This window comes from Pempheris klunzingeri, chromosome 8, assembly GCF_042242105.1.
Source record: "Pempheris klunzingeri isolate RE-2024b chromosome 8, fPemKlu1.hap1, whole genome shotgun sequence".
Classification (NCBI taxonomy): Eukaryota; Metazoa; Chordata; class Actinopteri; order Acropomatiformes; family Pempheridae; genus Pempheris; species Pempheris klunzingeri.
In genome coordinates this window covers 6,652,122-6,673,273 of record NC_092019.1, presented here as the reverse complement: position 1 = coordinate 6,673,273, position 21,152 = coordinate 6,652,122, and the positions used below count along the sequence as shown (strand labels likewise).

General features: G+C 42.0%; 2 protein-coding genes across 2 annotated transcripts in view; one reads left to right on the top strand and one right to left on the bottom strand.

Annotated features, from left to right (window-relative positions):
• LOC139205035 (clathrin coat assembly protein AP180-like) overlaps nt 1–10,122 on the top strand; it is a 40,168-nt gene extending 30,046 nt beyond the window's left edge. Inside the window, exons 16-28 of the mRNA XM_070835110.1 lie at nt 1,198–1,440; nt 3,068–3,151; nt 3,448–3,516; nt 3,884–4,003; nt 5,392–5,463; nt 6,106–6,357; nt 7,997–8,179; nt 8,274–8,292; nt 8,529–8,619; nt 8,761–8,856; nt 9,056–9,190; nt 9,376–9,464; nt 9,946–10,122. Coding sequence (XP_070691211.1) covers nt 1,198–1,440; nt 3,068–3,151; nt 3,448–3,516; nt 3,884–4,003; nt 5,392–5,463; nt 6,106–6,357; nt 7,997–8,179; nt 8,274–8,292; nt 8,529–8,619; nt 8,761–8,856; nt 9,056–9,190; nt 9,376–9,456 — 1,445 coding nt within the window. The 3' untranslated portion in view covers nt 9,457–9,464; nt 9,946–10,122. The remainder of the gene's footprint in view (nt 1–1,197; nt 1,441–3,067; nt 3,152–3,447; nt 3,517–3,883; nt 4,004–5,391; nt 5,464–6,105; nt 6,358–7,996; nt 8,180–8,273; nt 8,293–8,528; nt 8,620–8,760; nt 8,857–9,055; nt 9,191–9,375; nt 9,465–9,945) is intronic.
• A 2,891-nt stretch (nt 10,123–13,013) lies between these two features.
• On the bottom strand, nt 13,014–18,894 carry prss35 (serine protease 35). Its single transcript, XM_070835486.1, has 2 exons — nt 18,699–18,894; nt 13,014–15,509 (listed from the first exon to the last, which is right to left on the bottom strand). The coding sequence occupies exon 2, from the start codon at nt 15,488–15,490 to the stop codon at nt 14,216–14,218; it is 1,275 nt and encodes a 424-aa protein (XP_070691587.1). The 5' UTR covers nt 15,491–15,509; nt 18,699–18,894; the 3' UTR covers nt 13,014–14,215.
• Nucleotides 18,895–21,152: the final 2,258 nt, after the last annotated feature.

Below are 21,152 nucleotides of genomic sequence, written 5' to 3'. Positions count from 1 at the left end.
AGTTTATTTCTTTGGCCTTGTATATGCAGCAGGACACTAATTGGAGCAATCCATGTGCCAAAATTAGTTTTTTGAAATATGGTGACATCTAATTTGTGCATTCAGTTGCATACCAACCACAGCAATAAGAGAAACAGTTGCAGTTCATTTAACATGCTTCAGCATTAACTTTATTCTGCGCCCACACTTCACCTCCTGTATTGATCGGTGTAAAAAGGACAAACCAGGTTTTGAAATCTTTTCCCAGTGGTCAGTTAGCTGTTCAGTGATGAGACTAAATGTGGGCTCTTAAATGATCCATGTGTCCCCTACATCTCTGCCGAGGAGGAAGCTTATCTCTGCCAAACACATTTGTAAAGACATTCATTGTCACCAGAGGATGAATCCCACTGACTTTAGTGAGTCCCTGACTCCTCATGCATAAACATCACCAGATGAAAATTTCAATTTGTCCAATTATTTGTTTTGTGATGAAATATTTACATAAGTAATAGCATTTCCATCAGCCTCAGGTATACTTTGTGTTTTGTGATAAGTAGCTTATGTTAGCATGCTAATATGTGTAAACTAAAACCTTGTAAACATCAACTTCACAGTCTTGTCTCCAAGTATTCACTCAATGCAGGTAGAGATTTGGCTTTTGATAAGTCATTTTAGTAGACTGAATAAGAAACAGGGTCTTCATAGATTGTCAAACTGGGTATTTCATCACTTTTATTATGTGGAGAATCCTCACTCTTAATAGCATATCATAGTTTTCTCCATTTTATACAAGGCTAGCAGCGTAACGTCACTAAACCTCTCGTGTGCAAACATCATCACTTGACCAACAGCGTACCAGGGACACATGGATGATTTGGGTGTTTTCACAAGTTAAAAGACTAATTGACCACTTGGCCACTCAACCAAAAGCTATTCTACACCAGTCGTTAGTTACTGTCTGCTGTAGTTTGTGGATGCAGTTCTGAAGTTAATGAGTGACCGTGTGCTTGGTTTACTTCCTTTGTAACTAACCCTGATTTGGAGCTTCAGAGGCGTCTTGCCTCTCAAATATGCTTTTTACAGTGTTTGTTGCTTTAACAAACCCCCGATCCCTCCTTCCCCTTCCCTCATCCACCTACCAACCCCTTCCCTTCTTCTCTAATCATAACCTCCCCTAACCCCTCAACACCACCCCCCCTGCTGCTCTTCCTGAAGACCCCTTCGCTACGACGGAAGGGAGTGCGGACATTGCTCCAGAGCTGGACCTGTTTGCTATGAGGCCCACCGACACGGGGGCCACCGCCATCACCCCTCCCACCTCTAGTGAGGCGCCGACCATCGTCGCCCCCATCGCTGTCCCTGCTGCCCCCACCCCTTCTTCCACAACCACCACCACAACCACCACCGACACCACCACCACAGAGTCTGCAGCCGCCCCTACTCTAGATATCTTTGGTGGTAAAGTCCTCTCGCTCTCATTATGCCTCTCACTGCATTGCCCTGCATTATGACGATGATGATGATAATGTAGGTTTTGATAATGACGATGACTGTGTTGCTCTTGCTAGTGATGATGATGATGATGATGATGATGATGACAGTAGTGGCAATGATAATAATCTGCCCAGTCCCTACATTTCAGATTTTTTTCTATTTTCCATGATGCCTTTCCCTCAGATACAGATCATTTAATCAAGTTAATCAAGCATCTTGACCTCCTCTGCAAAATTTTAATATTTAAAAAAAATCCACATTGAAGCCAACTGTGTATGCTAGTCTATAAATAAATCCATTAACTATGTATTGTTTGGGGACCAAAATCAGAGTTAATTTGATCTCTATGTCTCATAAATGGACAGTTATCTTGTTATGTTCCCAGAGGTGGTTCAACTTGTGTTGATGATTAACCTATTACTAACAGACTGCCCAAACTTAGAGGGAAGAAATGGGTTTTCTTCTCATGCTTGTGACTGATGTTTAGATACTGACAGCTGAGAATGCTTTATTGTAGCTTATGCACTTAAGTTAAAAGGGAATATTGCTCATTGTCAGAATTTATATATGCTATGGGTTTCCCTCCTGTTTGCCCCCACAGTCTAAACGACACGCAGTTGAGGTACATTGGTGACTCCAAATTGTCTATAAGAAACTGCGCATGATAAAAAAAAAAAAAGTGTGCATAGAGCTTAACTTGTGGTGGCTACGCAAGTGGTGTGGCTCTAGAGATTGTAACGGAGGGATTGCCATGAAATTTATACAGACAACCGTCATTCCCACAGGATTAATCCTACTTACTGTAGTGATCCACTGACTCCACATTCTTGTGCCAACAGCAGGTCAAAATCTTCCCTCATTCAGTCAAATAGCTTGATTTCTACAAGAGTGATCAGCACAAAATTTTGAACAGATGTTCGTGGTTTCCAAATGATGTATCCTGCTGACTGTGCTGATCCCCCGATTTTTCATCTAGCCCCACCATGTCCTCGTTGACATCTTTGATTCAACATGAAATGTCTGCACAACTATTTGATGTATTGCCAGAAAATTTGTACGGACATTCATGTTCCCCACAGATTGACTCCTCTGACTTTTCACCGTTCCCCCCTCATTAGGTCAAAATTTCAATTTGTCCAGTACTTTTTTGTGTGCCCAAATATCTGTAGAACTAACGGCATTCCCATCAGCCCCATCTGTAGTTTGTGTTAGTGGTAATAAGCACATGTTACCATGCTAACAGGCTAAACTAAAATGGGCCTGGTGAATATTACTCAATAAATATCATTATGTTAGCTCAGTCACTGTGAGCATGCTGGCACGTATCACCGGACAAGTCTACAGTCATTTCTGGTCGTATAATCATAATAATCTGATGCAAACAGGGAAATCGTCATTCTGACATTTGGCAATGTACCCTTTAACTTTTGCACTGTTTCATTTTGCATTGCACTGAGCAGATACACAGCAGCTTAAATAATCTAAATGTCTGCTCTCTCTGCTTTCCCTCATCTCTCTTCTTAACTCATCATTCTGTATGCACTGGACTTGAAATCTGAATGTACATATGATTGTGTGTCCTTGTTCTTAGATATGTTTGATTCTATGCCTGAGCAAAGCCCTACCACAGAATCCAAAGCTGCTACCACTCCTAGCGTAGACCTTTTTGGTTCAGGTACAGGAGTTGATATCCATTTCTCTGTGTGTGGAACCTCTTCATCTCTTCTGGTTTCCATGCGTTCACTTCTCTGTCAACTGTGTTTCTTTTGCCCACACGTCTTGGTTTGTCCCCCATAGTGGTATGAGAACTGTGCATGTAACCCACTCCTCAAGTCTTGGATTGTCCCTGTGGCTGCTTTCTATCTACGCTGTGTCTTTCTACCTGCCACGCTAATTCTTTTCTTTGCTTTCCTGGCCTCCACGGTTTTCTTCTTTCTCGTATTCTGCCACTCGCTTGCGTTGGTAAATTAGACCTTCCTGCTGTTTCACGCGGGCCCTCTCCTTTGCCCGAGCCTGCTCCAGCTGGAGACATCGTGACCGGTGAGTTAAGCTGCAATATCTCTACGGCATCGCTGTTTTCCCTTCCTTCTTTCATGAAGAGTGCAGCCTCAACGTATCAGATTTTTGCATGCTGCCGGTGTCTGCATGCACATGCACACCAGCCATGTACTTCAAATTGGTGCACACTTCAAGGATGTGGATACACAGTTAAGATGCAGGGATGCCTGCTTCCTCCTCCTGCTTCCTCTCTGCATGTCCGCTAGCTGTTAGAGGAAGGCATAATAGCAGTGGATGAACAAAGCATTCTCCCCTTGGTAACGCAGCTGTCACTGATAAGTGTAGTCACTTTGAATTGAGAGTAATTTAATCCCATCCTGCCCCTGTCTCTGCCCGTCTCTCTGTTCAGACTCATTTGCATCTCCAGCTCCTGCTGCTGCTGCTCCTGTCGCTGCTCCCGAGGCAGCTCCCGTCTCAGAGGCCTCCTCTCCACCCAAAGCAGAGCCGGCACCTGTCATTGACCTTCTGGGTACTGTGCCTCAGAACACACACACACCTCTTTTTACAGCGACATATGCTGCATGTAAATTTTAACTGTTCTCTGTGTGTTCTATAATTATACATTTCTTTCTTCTGGGTGTCTTTATCATCCTCATTTCTGTTCGTATCAATGATTGTCTAGAAATACTTGTAGGTTGTAGGTGCATTACTAATTATAATAGTGTCTGGATCAGACTGTGGATACTTCATAGCTACAGAAAAGACAGTAGTAGCCACCATTTAATTTCCATAAATAATTATCACACTGTGTGTTTGTATGTCTCTGTTTATACTGTTTTATACTTTTAATTTTCAATTATAGTTTAAAAGTCAGTTTTATGCCGTGCTGAATACTTCTCCCACCTTCTGTGGTAAAAACAAAAGGTGTTAATCTTTTCTTGCGGTTTTCAGCAATGGTACAGCAACGTCTGTCTGTCTCTCGGTCAGTCGGTCCACCTCTTTGGTCCAGACCAAAATAACTCAACATGAACTAGATGGATGGCAAACTTGGTCCAGACATTCATGGATCCCGGGGGATGAATCCTTAAATCCATCATGAGGATGGCTTTGTTGGCCTTTAGTGCAATATCTTGACAACCACTGGATCACAGTGACATTTGCTACAGATATTCAATCCCGCAGCTCCCTGCACAGGCATTTATCTTGCCTTGTTTTTAATTCATTGATTTGCATTCACTCCTCATGACTTTATATTGGAATTATGTGCAGAAATACTGCTGATATTTCTATATCATTTCAGTGAGATTGTTGGATGGAATTCAGCAATAGATTGATAAATATTCTCTATTGCTATTTCTTTTTCACCTGAAACTTTTTGATCTGTATGCCACATCATATTCTTTGGATGTGATTTTCCTACTAAACCAGTTTACGGATGTAATGCGTTTGTAATCAAGCCATTAAAACCACAGCATTACAGTTATGAACATCATAAACATTATACCTGCTAAACATCAGCATGCTAGCATTGTCATAGTAAGTATATTAGCAAGCTGGCAGCTTCATAAAGCTGCTAGTGGCTGTAGACTCTTAGCTACGTACTCCAGGGCAAATAAAGGAATGTGTAGGAATGAAATGTTTTTTTGCAGTTATTATACTGTTCAATATAAATAGATCTGAGCATATAATATGTCTCCAGGTAAGTAGGTAGGTTCCTAAAAAGGCTTCAACATGATATGACCTTTCTTTTTGTCTTTGTTTAATTTGGCGATTGTTCACGTTCTATCTTCATGTCAGTTATAGTTTTGCTTTATGAAGATAATCTTGTCTCCTACCCCTCGCTGTGTGGTCCAGGGCTGACCTCTCACCCCTTTCTGCCCTCCATGCTGCATTGTGGATAACTGGACGGCCATGCAGACTCCTTCAGCAGTTCCGTGGAGGAGCCGCAGAGCTCTGCTCCTGGAGGGCCTGGAGATGACCTTCTGGGAGGTGAGACTCCTCTGACCGTATCTTTTTGTGATTACCCTCAATAATTTTTATTGAAATTCCAGTCAAATTGGAAAAGCTGAAGTGACAGGATTATCTTTGATAAGACATCTGCAGTCTTCCAAAAAAATTATACTGGCAAAAGGCTGATGGAAATGTTTTATGCTGATTAAGAAATTATGCAGTAAGCAATGATGGAGATGCATTTGTCAAATGAGTAATGACACAGAGTTGGCAGGACTGGCTTAATGTTATTACAGCAGTTCTAAAATGGCTTTGGACTCATTTGGAAATGTCTGTAAAATGTCTGTAAGCCGCAACCTCCTGGCGCCAATTTAATTTCTGTTTCTGTTGTGTGGCCAATAGTTCATGAATAAGGATATCACAGTTTTTAACTCACACAACACACTCATGCATGCAGCTTAGATGCTATAATGCATATCATATACGTCACATATTCTACTTCTCAGTGCTGAGTACTGCCACCAGCTGCTGCAGTGATCCACCTTTCCTACACAGAAAAACAAAATTTCATTTTTCTCTTAAGATGTCTCATGTGCTGTCTGTTGTGTCGGTTATTATATTAAATGTCTGATCATACAACATATGAAATTGCAGTTACAGTCCTCTGTAATCCTCCCCCAGGCCTGATGTCCCCCACCCTGGCTCCCACTGCTGCCCCAACTCTGGCTCCAGCCTTGGCTCCAGCTCTGGCCTCAGCTCCAGTGCAGAACGACCTGCTGGAGTCAGGCTTTGACGCGCTGGGTTCCCTTACTTCTCCAACACCACCTGTACCTGCAGCAGTCGCAGCAGCACCAATAGTACCAGCTACAGGAGCAGCAGGACCAGAAAGTGCAACTACCACAGCGACGCCCTCTGGTGGCTTCGATGCTTCAAGTAAGTGGCTCATAATATGTTGCAGAAGATTTATTTTACAGTTTTGGTTGCGTTTTAGTTGTTTGCCTCATTGTTATGCTTCGTTCAATGTGAAATATTAGAGAATTTTAAAAAAAAGTTCATATTTGCACAGGTCTTCTGCTTGTTGTGCATTAATCTGCTCTGGTTCATTACAACTGAACTATCTATCTGAGTTATCTCTTCCTGCTGAGAGCTTAACTAGTGCATGAACGACACACTGACATGTGCTGCTGTCACTGTCCTCCTTATTTCTGCTGCGTCTCTCGCAATGATTTTCTTTTTCTCAGATCTCCTCTCTTGTACTTCTCACACTTTCACAAATGCTGTGCTTTCTCCACCTCCTCCACCCCCTATGTGCAAACTTTCTTTCTTTCTTTCTTTCTTTCCACCACACTTTCTCCTCTGCTCCATTTTAATGCCCCTTATATACACCCCCTCTACTCTGCTGGGTCATTGCTTGCTTCTTCTAATCTGTAATTGGTGAGTTCCACCTCGCAGTGCAACGCAGCATGTGCAGTTTGGACAAATCTCCCCTTCTGCCTCTTTGCATGTTACAATATGACCCCTGATTGTCTCCTGCATGAGACAAGACCTACTATATTATTGTTTATGTTTGTGTCTTAATTTGCCCTTAGTCTGCATCAGAGTCTGCAGGTTTTCATTCCAATCCTTGAGCACTACAACAGCACCTTTTAAATGACATATTTTTCCACGTGGCCCATTAAATAGCATCACATTGTGCTGAAAACTCGTATTCTTTTGTTACTGCCGAGTTCTCAACCATAAATGATTTACCTTAAATGTGTTTACAGATAGTTAAAGCATGAAACCTGTACATATTTCTACATGTTACACTGTCTGAGGCTTGCTAATTAGGCTCTGTAAAGATCCTCAAAGAACTGATCACATTGGTAAATTATCCATAATCCTATGGCAGTTTTGGAGTTTTGGATACATGATTAAAATAGTTAGTTCAAAATAATGTATTTATGAAAAATGATTGAAATGTCCAGCTTCTGCCAATCCCAGGGGTTGTATAGTGTAATTAATAGTGTTGAATATCATCCAGTTTAAAATCAATTCAAGTTAACACATTTGAAACATGACAAGAGGCATAATGAATGATTATTGATCTTATATTGATCTTATTTGAGGCTGTGAGGATCATCATAAAAAGGTTAGGTTAGGTTAGGTTAGGGGCCAATGCCTTAGTGAAAACACCCTCCGCCAACTCTCAGCAACACAATGCTTCTGTGGTAGTTAGTTGGAATGAAAACCTGTAAACTCTTTGGCCTTGATGGCACCTGGCTCAGTGCTTTAGTCCAAAATCAGCCAGTGCTGAAGTCCCTGAGATATAACTTGCAGAGCTACTAGCCAAGCAAGTGCATTTGCTGTACCTATATCCTTTTGAATGCTCCAATGTATTTACAGTCCAGTCCTACATCGTGCATGTGACGCACAGCTGACTACTGATGCTGTCGCTGCTGGATTGTCCCCTCCACAGTACCGTCCTGTCTCACATCTGCCCTCTGTCCATGTTACAGCCAGATTAGGGATTTGCAGGTTTGTAATCTGTGTTGTTTCTCTGATGTCCCGCCATTCCCACCTTCTCCCCAAGTGTTTGATGGATTAGGCGACTTGCTGATGCCAGCAGTAACGCCCCAGAGCACTGGGGGCAGCACTACTGGAAGCACAGCAGGAAGCATGGGAACTCCCGCCGCAGGCATGGCAGCGGCCACCCCGCCTCCCACCAAAACCATCGGAGGAGACCTGGACTCATCACTGGCCAACCTGATTGGAGGTAGACTGCAGCTTTTTAGTCTGGAGCTCAGTCATTTCTGCTTGTGATAAACACTTAAACAGAGATTTAACTTGTTCTTTTTCCTTCTGCTCAGATCTTGGAGTAAAGAAAAAGTAAGTATGTGTTTCCTAGGAATGCATGATGCTTCTGTAGGCCTGAACATGTTTGCATAGTTCCAAAGGAGCTGGAATGAAAAAGTAAATGAGATCTGAGGAGTTTCTGATATAAAAAAAAATTTAATCATACAATAGAGATAACTTCCTGCAGATGCCACTCCAGGCATTGGCAGTACAATGTCACAAATTGCACAGTAGAGCCTGGGGTTTATCCTGTGTTTGGTCTCCTTCAGGGACCCACAGAGTGAGAAGAAGCTGACAGGAGGTGCCAACTGGATGCCAAAGGTAGCTCCCACAAGCTGGGGTACACCAGGAGCCCCCATGGTGAGGAAACCACTAAAGTACACCCCCCATGAGATCACACAATTTGGCTGAAGACAGCATATAAACATAACAATAGCAAAAATTCCATGTTTTAGGATTTCCACATTTTTCTGATTTTACTGCTTCTTCTCGTCTCTCTAGGCCGGTGCTGCACCTGGAGCTCCTGGGGCACCAGGAGCTGCTCCACCTGGTGCAGCCATGGTGCCACCAATGGCTGCACAGCCTGGCTTTGGCATGGTGAGTTTTATTTAATTCACCGTGAATTTATTTATAGTTTTGCTGTGAATCGTCATGAGCTTTTTAATCAGCAGCTCAGAAAAACGGCATGTATGTAGATTACAAATCTACAATGTCCAGATTATTTCAAAGGCAGATTCTGATTAATCTGCATAGCCTTCAGAAATCCCACTCTGCTGAGTTGACCCTGTCTTTTAAGCCTCCTGCAGGAGGGCCCGGAGCGCCCATGATGCAACCCATGATGGGGCAGCCTATGATGGGACAGCCCATGATGAGACCCACCTTCACTGGGGCAGGTGGAGCTGCACCCGGAGCTGCTGCACCAGGAGCACCGGTAACAAGCCACACATAGAAAAGCCTTCAGTGGCCTATAAGGCCGTTTGCCCATACACTCAGTAAAGCCATTATAGTTTCATTCATCAATATATAATCCATGCCATCCTAAAAAGATTTAGATATGTTTGTCTAATTCCTAATATCTGGTCAACATATGAAGTTCTGTTTTCCCTATTTTCTCAGCTTTCTCCAGGACCTGCAAGCCAGAGCCCCAAGAAGCCCAAGGACCCTTTGGCAGAACTCGACCTCAAGGACTTCTTATAATGCCGCAGGTGGGAGCTGTCGCTGCTTTCTGCAGTTGCGAAATTTATACCATCTGTGCTTGTCTTTCAAATAACTTAAAATAGTGAATAAATGTGAGCTTCCTACTTCTGTATGTAGCTTCTTTTTCAATAGCACAAAAAATATGTTCAGTGATTTTGAGGTAATGATAAAATAAAACAATAGTTTTAGTAACAAGTGCACCTCAGTACACACTCATTACAGTCTCATTTTGGTGGTTCATTAGTTACTCATCAGTGGTATTTAAAGGACTGTTTGGGGTGTGTATAGAGTGGTTGAACCTCTTATTTATCAAAATCATCACTTTGCAATCAAGTGGTCACATTGTTTAAACACAGCATCAGCATTCATGGAAAAAAGGACAAAAACGAAATCACTGTCTTAACTGAGACCTTTTGTATAGTTTTAATCAAGATCCACAAGAACCATGTGAGTCTTATGTTAAACTGCTTTCCGTTTCCTGCCTTCCAGCTGCTTTCTTCTCTGGAGCAGGGCCCTCTCACCTTTTACCTGGTGTCTGTCAACATCTCAGGATGCCAGCGATGTTCAGCTACTCCAACTTATAAGAGCCTTGTTTCTCCACCCCGCCCATCAACATCCCATCCTTCTCCTGTGTGATGTCGTAGCACAAACTGTGAAAGTGAAGCATAGCGGATTCTACATATATATATGAGAAAAAAAAAAAATACAAGCGTGTGCTTATGTAGGTGTACTAATCTTTTGTCTAAACAAAATCACTTTAAAACCCTGACAAAAAAAAAGTCCACAAAACTAAGTGAGAGAAAGTGAAGGCGTATGTGTTTAGATTTATTTCTAGTGTTGAGTTGAATGATGGATGTGCTTTGGTGTCCTAAGCTCCACCCACCCCCATTTGTCCCCGCCTCCTTATAAAGGGGGAGGAGCTCTTCTTTGTCCCTCTCCGATCGGATGGGAGTAAATGGAGCCCCAGTAGATTTTCAGAGAAACATGTTGTGTGTTGTTTACAGAAGGGTCTTCTTTGATGTACATAGATTTCTCTGGCGAAGATTTTGTCTCTTTTCTGTATGTCTGTTGAAGAGAAATATAAATGTGAATCTGACATGAAATTGTAAGAAGTTGTGTGAGTATCCTTCTATTTCCCGTCATCTTTTGAAAGTATTTGGAAACAAATATGAATACCGCTATATGATTACTATACTGTATATTAAGAAAGAACTTCAGTGGGCGTCTGAATAATACCAGACCAGGAAGTGATCCTTTCTGTTTGTATGTTTCTTTTTTTTACTTGTGGATTATTTTTCTATGTTCACTTTTTTGTCTTTTTTTCCAATGTTGTTTACATGTTCTGTTTCTTTAGAATAATCCTCCAGTCTGCTGATGATATTTGCTGGCATTGCTGTTGAAGAACATATCTTGCAACTAACATCCTGAGAAAATGCTTTAGTAATTTGCGACAGAGGTAAACTCAAACCTCCCCTCAATATAACTGTGTAGTGTCTTCCTGTGGTTTTGACACTACCCATGTGTATGTCTGTTGCCTGTGCTTTCATTATAACTATGACCAGGTCAGTATGGTTATTTTTGTATTTAAAGTAAGATGTTCCATTGCCATACAAAACTCAGCAGGAAGGACTGAAGTACTTTAGCTGTCACTAGAAAAATCCCATCACAAAAGTCAGAATCAGGAGCATAATTAAAGACGCCCTGTCAGGTACAATACACCGTTTACATTCACTGTTTCTCACCAAATAAGCTTTGTGTGTATCCTTGAGGCCCAGCAAATGTGTTGATTGCATTTACTTCATAAAACATTCGGAAAGCTGATTTATTTTGAAAACTTTAAAACCTAAATTGTTTACAAACTAAACTTGGGCCCGCTCATCAAAACATTGCTTAATAGTGATGCTAGCTATTTCTAGTCTAAAGCTCAACAGGGTACCTTTAAGTTCCTCGATACTAACCTGCTGCAACCTGCACTGGCTGTTAGACCAAATGCAAGCACTCTTGCTTTGACAAGGTTATTACGATCATTTATTACAGCAAATTAATGAAGGTCATCTGGAAGTGCGGAAACACTGAGATCTGACAGAAAAAAAATCACGTTTGATTGCTGTCTGAATATGAATTTTGTTCAAATTATTCATTCAGTCATTGCTGACCTGTGGCACGTTGTCAGTCGAACTGCACATATTTATTTGTTTATAGTGTGGAAATCCACAGAAGGCTGCTGTCCATGTAGCCAGGATTTTGTTCCCCAAAAGCGTCTTAACACAAAGCTCCTCTAATGCCGCAGACTTACAATGGAATCAATGTGTTGATATGCGTTTGGACAGCTGTTTGTGCCAGAGGCCCCAGTCCTGTGTTGTAAACCAAACTAATGCAAAGCTTACTCTGTGTGTTGTCATTTCAGTGGACTGAATAAGCAATCGGTTGTGAGAATCTGATGTGATTCAGAAAAAATAATGGGAGATTATTAACATTTTTCATGACTGAATTATTAAAATTGTATTTTTGTTTAGTTGTAAATTTCTTTTATTTTTCGATGACCCTCCCCAGTGCATGTAAGCCCTTTGAGGTGCAATAAATTCAATGATGGATTGAACTGCCCATGCGGAATTTGCTTTTCTTCAGAAATGTCAGTTTGAAGGACTATTTGATAAATTAATGTCATACCACATCAATATTATGTTGTTAAAGTGGGCAAATTTCCTGAGAGCCAAACCTTCAGGGGCTACAGAAGCCCCAGGTTCATTGTGTGTCATTTGGTTTTTGCTTATTTTATCAATCAATCAATGCATTTGTTAGGGAATTTGCACCACTACATTACAATATAGACTAATGGAAATTCTGCATGTTTATCTATAGCAGAGCCCTCTTTCAAAATCTGTTCTAACACTTAATTTTACACATGAATAATTCTTGGTTATTAATTCATTGGTAAATAGTCCTTAACACAGTTGTGTTAAATTCAAATTCTCCACTATGTTCACCAGCTAGCTGCTAACTTTGTTACTACTCAGCTTTTTCACTGAAAATGACGTGACACAAACTAAATGAAAATGATGCTGATGAGAATAGAGAAACTCAACCAATGCAGTGAAGATGTGGGCCAGAAAACCAAAACAAGTGCTATAAATCTCCATAGAACTGAGGGGGAACTGCAGAGTTGGGAGATAATTCACTGTGATTCCATATCCATTCCAAATCCATAGTCATTTAATCGATTGTTAATATAGAAATATATTGATAAGTGCAGCTTTAATGGTAATATGGAGGCAAGAGGGTATATACACAACGCACAGCGGTTGGTAGTCAAAAGACAAAAAAACAAAATTTTGCTCTGGGACCACTGAGCAAAATAATCCTGCCATACTGCTCAGAGTTTTGACTTGTGGTGCATTAGTTATGATTGAGATAGTACTTTAAACAACTGATTAAATAGTACAGTAACTGTTACTGGTAGTCGTCTCACAACAATTGTTATCCACAAATCCACGAGTCTTTTCTTTTCAGGATTCTCATCACAAACACACACACACAAGTAGTAATCTTGGTTTAATGGTTGGTAGTCTTCAATCTGCATCATTAATTTCAGGTATTTGGTATTCAAAAAGACACTATTTTTGGAACATAAACAACATGAAAAGTAAAAAATATTGCATCCCAGATTTAAATTCGTTATTATATAACAAATTGCGTTTGTAATCTCATTTAATCCTTAGAATTAGAGAAATCTCAAAAGCTCAAGTAATTTGCTAAATGGTTCAGTCCCATCTTAACAAAACCCAAATATGTAGCCTCTCATTAAATACATAGTTACAGTACTAGGCTATCAAAATATATTCTGAGAAGTACATACCCCCCCCCCAAAAAAAAGTTTACAATTCCATAAATTAGCACCACGTCTTCTGGATAAGCAATGATATGATTATGTGCACAACAATGAAACCATATTTCACTGCGTTGCAAGAACAGAGAAAAGATGGTGAGACAAATCAGAAAAATCTTCTATCCAGGGTCCATAAGGAGCCTTTCTCTATTTAGACAGAAAAATAGTCTTTTTTAAAAGGTAGTTGTAAAAAACAAACTCAAAGTTCTAGATTTACACAATGCAAAACACCTGAACATTCAATTAAAATGCTTATAAAAACAGTTATCTCTATATAGTTCATTTGTAAAACAAAACTTACATTAATTTCTCCTGATTCTTTTGTCAAAGCCAATGCACGCACTCTTCTTTACAGTGGTGGAAAACATTTGAAAAGTCTCTCCATACAAAACCCAATTGGAATATAAGATGAATGTACCAGCGCTTTGCTCACAAGCATCTAAATATACACGCTTTCCAACAATGTATTCAAAAAGACCGAATCTTAAAAAAGAAAAGAGTAAAAATAGAAATCAGAACTTTAGATCTGAATGATCTGTAAATACATACAATACAATTTTTTTTCTCAGTTGTTTTTTTTAACAAATAAATTAGAAAAGCCGAAGAGCCACAGTTCTCTTGATGCGCTGACGAGTTCCTGTTGTTGTCAACACTGAGTATGTATGGCATGTTGTTGTTGTGTGTGTGTGTGTGTGTATGTGTGTGTGTGTGTAGATCAGTGTAGCAGAAGCCACTGGGAGGCACAGGAGGTAACAGGGAAGCAAGAGGAGGAGAGGCAGTCGTCGGGCCCCTGGTTGGTGATGACAGGTGGGGGTGACAGTAGGTAGGGTGTCCCTTGTGTAGAGGTGGCAAAGGGGTGATGGTTGTGTTGTCTTAGGCTACCTGGCACTCACTGGAGTCTCCGTGGACCCAGTAGCAGATCTGGGCATACTTAAGAGGTGTTATCCTCACCGCCACGTTGTAATCCTGCTGCGTCCCGTCCCCGTTTACATCCACCCACTGGTGACCGGAGAAAACCCCAATGATCTTCCTCTTCCACTTCTTCTTGCCAGGCTCTTTAAGGCGGATGTAGATCCCAGAGCCGCTGGAGCCAGGTTTTGCATCGCAGTATTGGTACAACAAATCATTGGACTCCTCAGAGATGGAGCAGAATCGGTAAACCAGGTTGCCAGGGCGGTCGTCATCAAAGCCAGAGAAGTGGATCCTTCCGGCAGGGAGCTTCTTGAGTGAGGGGATGACACCCAGATCCATGTGCTTGACCTTTGGGGCCTTCTTCAATTCCAGAACGGCGTAGTCATAATCCGCAGCCAGTCCATCAGATACACCCTTGAACCAGCCCTTAGGCACCTGGGTCTGCTTGACCCTGGTCCACCTAAATGAAGGCTTCTCCGATTCTGCACTTCGCCGACTCCGGCTCTTTCTACCTTTCCCTTTTCCCTTACGGTCCACTTTCCCACCATTCTCTTCCTTTTCCTCCACTTCCTCTTTACCCTTGTCTCCCTTTCTCCTTTTCCCCTTTCCTCGCCCTCCTTTCCCTTTGCCTCCTCTCCCTCGCCTGGACTTCTCCTTCAGAATACCAACACGCAGCTTCTGCACCCCATCTAGATATTCCTTCCCATCATGGATACAGTGAGCAGCAGTCAGCACATGTTTAGGTGACACGAGAACGCCAGAGCATCCTGTGGAGATCTTCACAGAGGTGGAGAAGGGATATTTGGTAGAGAACTGCTTATCAGAGATGGTGAAGCGGGTATCTGTGCCGTACACCTCTCGTTTGTGGCGGGAGCTAGATGAGATGTTTGCGGACCAGGCAGTCACCTCATTGAGGCCCTGCACAGAAACTGAGGTATACGTACGTGTGCCATTCTCATAAACCGTCTCATAGGACAGGAATTGCTCCAGGTCGTCTAGGGAAGTTGCGGGGAGGCGACGCTGACACTCAATCCCACAGGTCCCACTCAGCTCTGTCTGAGCACGAGCTGAGAAGTCTGGAGTGCTGAGAGGCACAGTGCGTCTTTTCCTTACCAGAGGCACCTTCCACTGTGGCCAGGTATACTCGTCGCCGCCTGCATTCTCCTCAGCAGCTACAGCCACCACCACAGCCAGCACCGTCACCGGGAGAAGGACACACAGGGGTATGGGGCCCATTGTTAAGTTGGGCCTGGCTCTGAAATGTAAAGAGGAAAGAGGAAGACTTACAGACACTTGCAACAACTATTGGATGGATTGCCATTGTACATTCATATTCTCCAGACAATAAATCCTACTAGTTTTCTTATCCCCTGACTTCTCCCTTTAACACCTACATGAGGTTTACATTTTTCCTTCTTTAGTGAGATGTCTGGACAACTATTGAATGGACTGCGATAACATTTGGTACGGACATCCATGGTGTCTAGAGGATGCATCTTATTGTCTTAACCCCTGACTTTCTATCTAGCACCTCCAGTCAAAGTCAAAGTTTTCACTTATCCAGTGAAATATCTCCAAATCTACTGCATGGATTGCCACAAAAATTTGGTACAAAACATGCATGGTTCCCAGAAGATGAACCCTAATAACTTTGGTAATCCTCTGACATTTCCTAAAATGCCAACATGAGGCTGGCATTTGTACAAATAAAATTTCAGTCTGTCCAATGCTTTGGTTTACGACCAAATACCTGCAAAACTAATGCGTCAGCTGTACTTTGAGTTTTGTGCTCATTAGCAAATGTTATGCAAATGAGCAACATTATACTTGTTAAACATCTGCATGTCAGCATTGCTATTGTAAGAATGTTAAGTCGATGACATTACTGAGCAATCACATCACCATTCAAACAGTTTTCATAACATATCATTGTAATATTCTGACGCTGCTTCAGGCTGTTTTCACTTCAGTCTTTGCTTGTTTAAACTCTTTCCTTCTGTTCAGTAAAAGGTTATTAATTCAGCAACCACCTAGATTTTTCATCATTATAACACAGAAAAGCTATTGATTTGGTTTGTGACACTGATGAACATGTGGGACAACACAGATTCCCCAAAACTGAGAGGGTCTTGTGTTGAGGCCAACCGGTCCAGAAAAAAAAAACACAGATCCATTCACAGCCACTGAGAGGCAGTGTAGCCCACAACATCAGACATCCAACTGTTACAGAGCTTTAGAGTATCTCAAGGGGAGCTTAGCAGTCTGTGGCAGTACATCACACTCAGGAAAGTTAATTTAAAAAAAAAACCCAGTTCCTCAAAATGCTTTGCTTGCAGAGGTTTGCAGAAATCGATTGGTGCTATTATGTGTATGAAGAAACAGCACTCAGTATGAAATAGTTTTGAAATATTTTCTTTAGAGTTGATACATTAGCTCTGTGGTTCAGACAAGATTTATGTCCTTTGAGTTGTGCTGGAGGCTGCGGGCAGCGAGCAGCAGAGGATGAACCCTGATCCTCTGAATGGGCTGAGACAGTGGCTTGGAGGTTTGCCACAATGGTTAACCTTCTCCTCCAGTAATGACCATATCTGGTTTCCTTAGCTCCACTCCACTCCTTGTCCATGCATACAGATGACATCAAACACGCAGACTACGCAGGCTGCAGACAGTCTGCTGGTTCATGCTTCTACTGTATGAGCGTGATGTTGCCAATAATCCTGATAACTTTATAAAGAAAATTACAATTTGGGTACATTTTAATAGATTCAGCAGACCATCACTTAACTACGTGGTGGGAGAGCTTCATTTTGTCAGCATGGCTGTGGTGATGAGGTCACACAAGCCAGTCCAAGCACAAGGAGAGAAAATCATTTGGATGCCATTGACTGAGGAGCATTGCAGCATGAGTGCAAATCCAACAGTTAATTTCAAACAGAAGTCCTGAGTGAAAAGCCACAGTGATTGCATTCATTCTGGCTGTTTGAGGGGTGTAAATGGTGTGTGACAGACATGCTGAAATCTGAGGTATACAGCTGGAGGACAGCCTTTTAGGGGAACAGTGTAGATTGGCCAGGGGGCCCATAGACACACATTCCCTTTCAATTAGATGTTAGTGCAGCATGAAAATTAGACGTAGTTTGGCAAAGCTCCCAGGAGACTCAGCTGAGAGGGAGAATGTACAGCATCGCCTGTGGATCATGTCAGTGCTTCATCATCCACTGCAGCCCAAATCCTCCTCCTTTTTTTTAAAGTTGAAACTGCAAAGAATCCCCTTGTCTTTCCAGGTTTGTCAGTAAGTGCATTGTCATCCAACTGCAAAGGAGACTGTTTGGCTTAAGTTAACTACACAGTGTCCAATAAAACATACCCAGTGGCCAACATCTAACCAGCCCCAAACAGACTGTAATAAAATACAAGCCCGCAAGAGCTGTTAAACAGTCTAAATAAATGAGAATACAAAAATGACCCTAAGTTTCTGCTCAACCTCACACTCCCACCACCAGACTCAGACATAACACAAATTCAGAAGAAAGCCTGCAATTATTCAGCATAGAGTGGAAACTGATACGCTGCCATGATGGCTCTTGGTCGTAGAAGGCACTCATTTGAACTATTTTCCACTGCAGTCAGCTGAACAAGGAGCTGTGCCCTCTCCATCCCTCAGTGGTGGGAGTCACTGGGGCTGCTAGAGGCCCCCAGGAGACAAAGTGACCAAAGGATGGCGCTATGGCGCAGCTGTCCAGAGAGCCTCCCTCCACCTATTGTCTGGTTCAACACCAAGTTTTATTAAAGGGGGTGATTTCATTCATTTTGACCTATTTTCACAACTTCACACACACACAACAGTGTTACACAGAACAAACAGACAAATATACACTAACAATGACAAAATGTCTTATTTAGGTCCACTTCAAATGCTTTACTAAAAGTCTAAACAGTGTCTATTTTCTCAATCAAAAATAACAAATAACTGTTCCTGTAGTATTGTAATGCAAAGAAACACCCATTTGAATTAAATATTCAATGAAATGTAAAGCACATCTGTAATTCCACATCTGTTACAGCATAGCGACTGTATGTGGAGAGAAGAGAGACAATGTGCGTATTTATTCTAAAACAAACTATGAAAGTGTCTAAAAATATTTCCGATGTAACGTCATTGTAATAATACAAAAGTAATAATAGTCACAGTGCGTTATGATATAGAAAGAATGAGGAATATTGTGCAAAACTCTACAAAATCCGATTAAATCCATTAGGAAAAAAAAAAAACGCACCCACAATGGACAGAAGAAACAATCGAAACATAAAGAAATCGATTACAAAATGAAAACATGAATATATGAAATGAACTATTCAAAAAACAAACAAAGAAAGAACATATTAGCGCCCTGGTCCCATCAAGAGGTCCCAATAACTTTGCGAAATGCCAAAGGCTTCCTACCTGCTTGCATCCGATTGATGGATATGCCAAATCCGCAATGTATTGTTTGTTTTCCCGAGAAATACACAAATATGATCCCACTAGAAAACAAGCGGAGTGTTACTGCATCCCAACGCGTCCTGGTATCAGCAGGGCGACGGATCCCTTCTCCTCATTGCTTCTTCAAAGAGGCTGAGAGAAAGTCGCAGCCGGGACGCTGCGCTCAGGCTGCACTTGATGCTGAGGAGGGAGGAAGGGAGGGAGGGAGAGAGAGGAGAGAGAGGAGAGGGAGGGAGGGAGGGAGAAAAAGTCCTTTTTTTCCACTTGTGACAAAAGCTGTTCACATATGGGCGGGACCAGACCAAGCGATCTAACTAAAGGCTGAATTGGGTGAAGTCAGGGGTCTATTCAGCAGCGGAGCAGTCGGGAGGTGTGCTGGTGTGCAGCAGGCTGCAGCCCGGCCTCACTCAATGGGACTCTATGCGCTCTGTGAAGGAATTAGTTCCGCTGCTCTCTACAATAGTGTTTTATGCGTTTCCATTTGGAGCCATGCGAGGATCAACATCTGCAGCACCTTTATTCTCCAAGTCCAGTGAAGTGGGAACACTGGGGATGTAGCTGCACTCACATGTGGAGTAAATGCACTCAAATTCAATCAATCCTGCCACATGGCGATTATAATGCTTCTGTTCAACAAAACGTCCTCTTTACAGATGTGCAGTAAACACACTGCAGTGTATTGGAACCTCCAAAGTGGGGGCTGATCAGATGTGGGTCAAACAGGATGTGGGTCTGTTCTTTAGTTTCTTTACACTTCAAGAAGTATTCAGATCAAACAATTGGAGAAGTTTAAGGGGGAAATCAGTGTTGGCTGCAGTGGTGCATCATTTATCCTTCACTCAAAAGTACTGACACCACACTATAACAATACACAGTTATATGTGCAGATCTTGCGTTGTAATTTTGCTGAAAAGAGCACTCCAGCAGTATAGTTGGAGATATTGAAGAGATATTGTCTCTTGTCAAAACCTGGTGCCTCCATTACCCACAATACAACATGATAACAGACAGTTTGCTCAGAGATTTGGGTGTGTTATGCTAGCTGCTGCTAATGTAACCCTCACTTCTTACTAACATGACACCATCAGATTTTTTCAGTTTCATTTGTAATCTTCAGCCCCAACCAACGGCTGACTCAAGTGACATCACTTAAGGCTTAATTTATCAGATTTTGGAGATACAACAGCAGCACAGCTCCCAGACACCTGTGAACAGACTGGGATGAATTCTTTTGTAAGGGAAATTATTACCTGCAAAATATACTTAAAGTATTAAAAGTGAAAGTACTCATATGCAGAATGACCCCTTACAGAGTGTGTTATTATCATAAACATTACTAAGCCCAGCTACTGAATAAATGTCATGGAGTAACAAGTACAAACTTTCCCTATGAAATGTAGTTTAACATTAAGTATTAAATTACATAACAGAAAATAGAATTACTGAAGTCAAGCACAAGTACATCAGAAGTGTTTTCTATTTAGGTGCAACGCTTTGTTTCCTGAGAGACTGGCTAAAATCATTTTTGTTTCTAGTCTTTGCATTATGCAAGTTCAAGACCAAAGGGAAGAAAGCAGTGCCTCCGGCCGACAGAGGCAGAATGCCGTGGTGACGATTTGAAGTCTCAATGAGCCAAGAAAAGACATGGAAAATATGTGTGTAATGAGGGAGAGAAAGAGGGAGAAAGGGGAGGGCGTGTGATGATACACATCTGGCTCACTGGGGAATAAGGAGTGCAGGTCCTGTGCAGTCAGTAGGATGTGAAACTAATGATTTCTGTCAGTTTTTGACTTGCAGCAGGCTTCACACCAGATCTACTGATTTCAGCAAACTGGTTATAAAATTACACCTGTTCCCGAGTATGTGTGTGTGTGTGTGTGTGTGTGTGTGAGAGAGAGAGAGAGAGAGAGAGAGAGAGGGAAGACCTGGGTGGCCTGCACACCTGACCAGCATGTTAAGCATCATGATGGATGCTCCTCCATGTGGGTGGTGATCACACACATGCCTTCACTGCACACACAATTACAAAGCTTGATGTTTTCTAAGCAGTACGGGTGAGAGTGACGGCTACTCTTTCTCTCCCCCTCCTGCTCTCTCTGGATGTGGTCCTGGTTCTTTCTTCAGGCTCAGCATGTTAATGAAATATGCCTACATTTTGGAAGATTGGCCCACTGGCCAATGAAAACATATTGTAGAGACATAAAAAGACACTGAGGGAGCAGAGGTGGGATGAGTACTTTGCAGCCACCATAGTTGAGTATGATGAACCATTTTGAATTGAGTAAACACGCCCCCATTGAGACCCTAAGATTTTGTTGAACAAAATCATTTCTTTCCTGATGTCCTCTTGGGGCCAACATTTAGTGTCCATTAGAGAAACTGCAGCTTCAGACACTTAAAGGTATCCTGGGGAGT